General features: G+C 39.6%; 1 protein-coding gene across 2 annotated transcripts in view; it reads left to right on the top strand.

Moving 5' to 3' along the window:
* LOC140551231 (transmembrane protein 74) overlaps positions 1–3,719 on the top strand; it is a 5,342-nt gene extending 1,623 nt beyond the window's left edge. For both annotated transcript variants that reach the window (XM_072674620.1, XM_072674621.1), the window contains exon 2: positions 515–3,719. In XM_072674620.1, coding sequence (XP_072530721.1) covers positions 570–1,373 — 804 coding nt within the window. In that variant the 5' untranslated portion in view covers positions 515–569 and the 3' untranslated portion in view covers positions 1,374–3,719. The remainder of the gene's footprint in view (positions 1–514) is intronic.
* Positions 3,720–4,299: the final 580 nt, after the last annotated feature.

Here is a 4,299-nt window from a genome sequence, read left to right as displayed (position 1 = left end):
TGTTTTTGAGGTGCTTCATACTCACACATCTCTATGACAAACACGGTTCTTTGTTCAATGGTACCTCTCAATGATCCTTTTATAGCATATCTTTCTCCTGAGTTTTTATGTAGTTTCTTTTTAATATATTTTTAAGAGTGTATATAAAGACATCCCAATGAACAGCCATTTGAATATTCGCCCTGATCCAGAACCATTGTCTTTGCTTTCTAAAATGTCACATACTGTTTAACCCCTTGACACTTCAAGGCTAATTACACAAGGTGTATTACTCAGTAACTACAGGGATTTCTTTACAAACAGGTGGTGCTATTTCTTGGTAATAGAATGGCCGACTGCCATAAGTTTTTAAGGGGTTAATAAACAAGATTAATATTCAGAGTACTGCTTTTCTTATCGATATTTTCATGTGTAGATCAATTCTCAAAAAGATCTGTCAGCATCAGAAGTGAAATACTTCAGTATGGATCTGCCTATTCCTACTGTTTTATTGATTGTGGTCTCTTTCTTTTAGTTAGCCAAAGATGATGGACATGCGGTGACATGAAAACACGGAGAGCTTGAATCAAATGGCCGAGCTAAAGCTGCTCTACTCTGGCCGAGTGAGTGGTCAGCTGGAGAAGAAAGATCTCGACTGGACTGTACAGCATCAGCAAAGTTATTACTCAGCCTGCTCGGATGAGAGAGCTCTGCTAATAGATGCAGACTTGGAGGAGGCCTTGGGGGCAGTTTCAGCACCACGGTCAGCAGCCCAGCCCCACAGATTCACTCAATGGGGAACTGATGAAGAAATTCACATATGCCATGATGAGGAGTTTGAGACAGCGTTCGCCGGCACGGGTGACGCGGTCTGCCAGGCACAACCAGTGGGAAACATCAACAACGACAGTTTGAGCTGCAGTAATTTCGAAGAGCCAGACCTCTCAGTGCTGTCTGAAGACGACTTTCCGATGGAGCCTGCAGAGAAGTCGGTGGATTATGGGTTCATAAGCGCGGTTACGTTTTTAGTGACTGGGATCTCCTTGGTGGTGGTCTCCTACACCATCCCTCGCGACGTTCACGTCAACCCTGACACCGTCTCAGCTCGGGAAATGGAACGCCTGGAGCTTGAGAATGCCAGGGTTGGCGCCCACTTGGACAGGTGCGTGATTGCAGGGCTGTGTCTTCTCACCCTTGGTGGGGTGGTGCTCTCCACCTTGCTCATGATCTCCTTGTACAAAGGTGAGATTGTGAGAAGGCAGGCCTTTGCATACTCCAAACACTCTGCAAAACTCTACGGTTCGATTGACTTTAGAGGTGCTGGGAGCCCCCGCAATGTTCCATCACATTTGTCCCTAGAAGAAGACGATACGCCTGTGGAGATCCCTAGCTGAAACTAGGAAAACTAGAAGAACTAGAAAAACAAATGCTGAATGTATGTAGGGTGGTCTTGTTTTTAAAGGAAGCCAAAAAGTCCCAGTGCCAAAACTCGTGAATGTTCGAATATCTCTCAGAATGGAATCTGATTCATGTCCATGTAAACAACATCTTTGCATGAGACTTACTGTGGTGAGTTTGTGTCATGGTAAATGTTTGACATGAAAATGTTCTTGCTTATGTAACATGTGCATTTCATGGTGACAACAATTGTATACACCCTCAAAAAAGGGGTTCTTCAAGAATTCTTTAGTAAAAGAAATGATTACATATAGAAACACGCCAACTCAAAGAATCACACAAAAGAATGCTGAAATGGTTCTTTGTCTGGTTAAATGGTTCTTCTCTATACTATATTGTAATAATAAAAGGGTTTCATTACAATACTGAGACCCTTTTTGGTGTTATATAGAGGCTTTATTTAAAGGTTCTTTACACAACCACCGAAAATAAGTTTCCCATCACAGAAAGCAGCCATTCAGATGTTTCTTTGAGTTGCTGTGCTCTTTACTAAAGAACCCTTCAATAACTCCTTGTTATGGTCCTTTTAAAGACCTTTGAAATGGTTCTATATAGCACCAAGAGAGTTACACTGTTGTTGTAAGTCAAAGAACCCCTTTTCAATTCTATATAGAACCTACTAAGAGTGTACAGTTCTTCAGCTAGCCGGTATGAGCGCACCCATACACATTCCCAAAGTCTTCATTGATATTTTGCAGCAAAAAGATGATCTCCTGTATGAGTAAGAGCATTCAGCCTTGTGCTGAGTATTATTCCATCACCATGACAGCTCAGTTCATCATGCAAATGTCGCATCTCCAAGTCAAATGAATCCCCCCAATTTGCATGCATGCATTGTACATTTAATGAATATGTAGACATTTAAATAGGGATACACTTTTGCTCAACTAGCCTACATTCCTAATAAACAGACGGCACAACCACTGTTAGCTATGTCTCTTTTACACACACACACACAAATGCAGATGTCTTGCTAATCAGCGAACCCTCAGAGTAAAGCACTCCCAAAGGAACTCTCCTCATTTCCCTTGACAAAGCCAGTTCATTAGAGACGCAACATGACCTGAAAGAACAGTCTGAAAGCAGAAAAATAATTCATGAGATGCCGACTATGATTTTTTACAAGCACTAAACCATTAAAATGGCACGGACAATAAAAAAAATGGAGAGAGGAAGATCAAGGAATTTGCTAAACTGGTCCCAAGTAAATGCACAAAACGTCATGGAATGGAATGCTCAGTGGGGTACAAAATGAAAAAATGGGGTTCTTCATGAAGTACTGGAACAACAAGATCTGTTTGTTTTTGATTGTTAAAAGCTGAAGGCATTTGGGACAGATGTAAAACATGAATATGAGACATGGATAAATATCAGTTAATATTTAATTATATATTCTCTGCTTGCAATAACTTTAGATGCATCTCTTCTATTGGAGCTCAGACTACTCTCAGGTGGATCTGAACTACTCATCAGAAGCTTTTACACGAAGTTATGGAGTCCCTGCCAGCTCGAGTGCACATTAACCCCTTGAACACTGGATTTATTATTCAGCTATTATTCCTAATGCAGAAACTATTGTGAATTACTTGTTAACCGTTTGATTTAGCATCTTGTGGAGTCCCACAGGGTTATATTTTGGGGCCTTTGAGACTGCTATTAAATATGGCTGTACTATAGTTATGAGAGAGGTTAAAGCAAAAGGACACATACTCACACAAAGAAAATCTAAAATGGCATGGAGGTTAGGGTGACCATATTTTGAAGGACACAGGCGACACACAGGTGTCCATTGTGGTTATGTTGTGGCTGGAGGACTTCAAGTAATTGTAAATTGTAGGACTGTGGCAGTGTGTGTGTGAAGGTAGGAGAGAGTAACTTTGACTACCAGGATTAATAAATAGCCTTAATAACATATATTGCCAACAATAGCAAAACGAATGAATTAGCCTCGCCTTTTCAGTACTTTGAAGAAAAGTAAAATACAAAATACATATTTAAGATTTTGCTCTAAAGGCAGTTGCTTAAGGATTGGTTCCATACAGGACTATGACCACTCAAAGATCTGTTTGAATGTTTAAATGGTTCTCCTGTCTGAGTAATTGGTTATTCCCAATGATGGGGAAACCTGTAAAGAACCAGTGTATTTAAACACCTTTAAATGTTTCTGTAAAATGGTTCTATATAGCACTGAAAAGGGCTACACTGCTGTTACAGAACCATTTTAGTACTATATACTGTATATCCTTGTATTTCTATTCAAATTAAAGCAAATTTGTGACAAACAGTTCAGGTGTTTTTTCTTGTATCTTCCTCATTGAAGCTCATGTTTAGAAAGGTTTAGATGGATATAATTTACTCATCAAAGGCTTTTTAGTTATGTCTGTTTTAGTTATGCAAATGACTATCAGGTGGATCTGAGCTATTCATCAGAGGCTTTCCTGCCAGCTCAAGTTCACATTGAACCCTAGGTTATTATTCAGCTAGTATTACTAATGCCAAAACTATTGTGAATTAGAATAATCATTTGTTTTAACATATTTTGTGGAGTCCCACAGGGTTCTATTTTAGGACCTATGAAACTGCTATCAAATATGTCAGTACCATAGTTATAAGAGCAACAAAATGTGATCTTACACAGAGGATCTTTTTGCTTTACTCCTATTTCCAAAGCAGAAACTATTATGATTGAAGTGTTAACCGTTTGGTTTAGTATAGCTTGTGGAGTCCCACAGGGTTCTATTTTGGGGCTGTTAAATATGACAGTAATGTAGTTAGTAGAGCTAAGAAATGTGGGAGTAGATAGAGGGTCTAAGGGGTTAAAGCAAAAGGACACGTAGTCATTCTAAGAGACCTTTGGACCCC

Source organism: Salminus brasiliensis, chromosome 3 (assembly GCF_030463535.1).
Source record: "Salminus brasiliensis chromosome 3, fSalBra1.hap2, whole genome shotgun sequence".
In the NCBI taxonomy this organism is placed as follows: domain Eukaryota; kingdom Metazoa; phylum Chordata; class Actinopteri; order Characiformes; family Bryconidae; genus Salminus; species Salminus brasiliensis.
The sequence above is the reverse complement of the archived record's forward strand: the minus strand, read 5'-3'. Positions and strand labels throughout refer to the sequence as shown.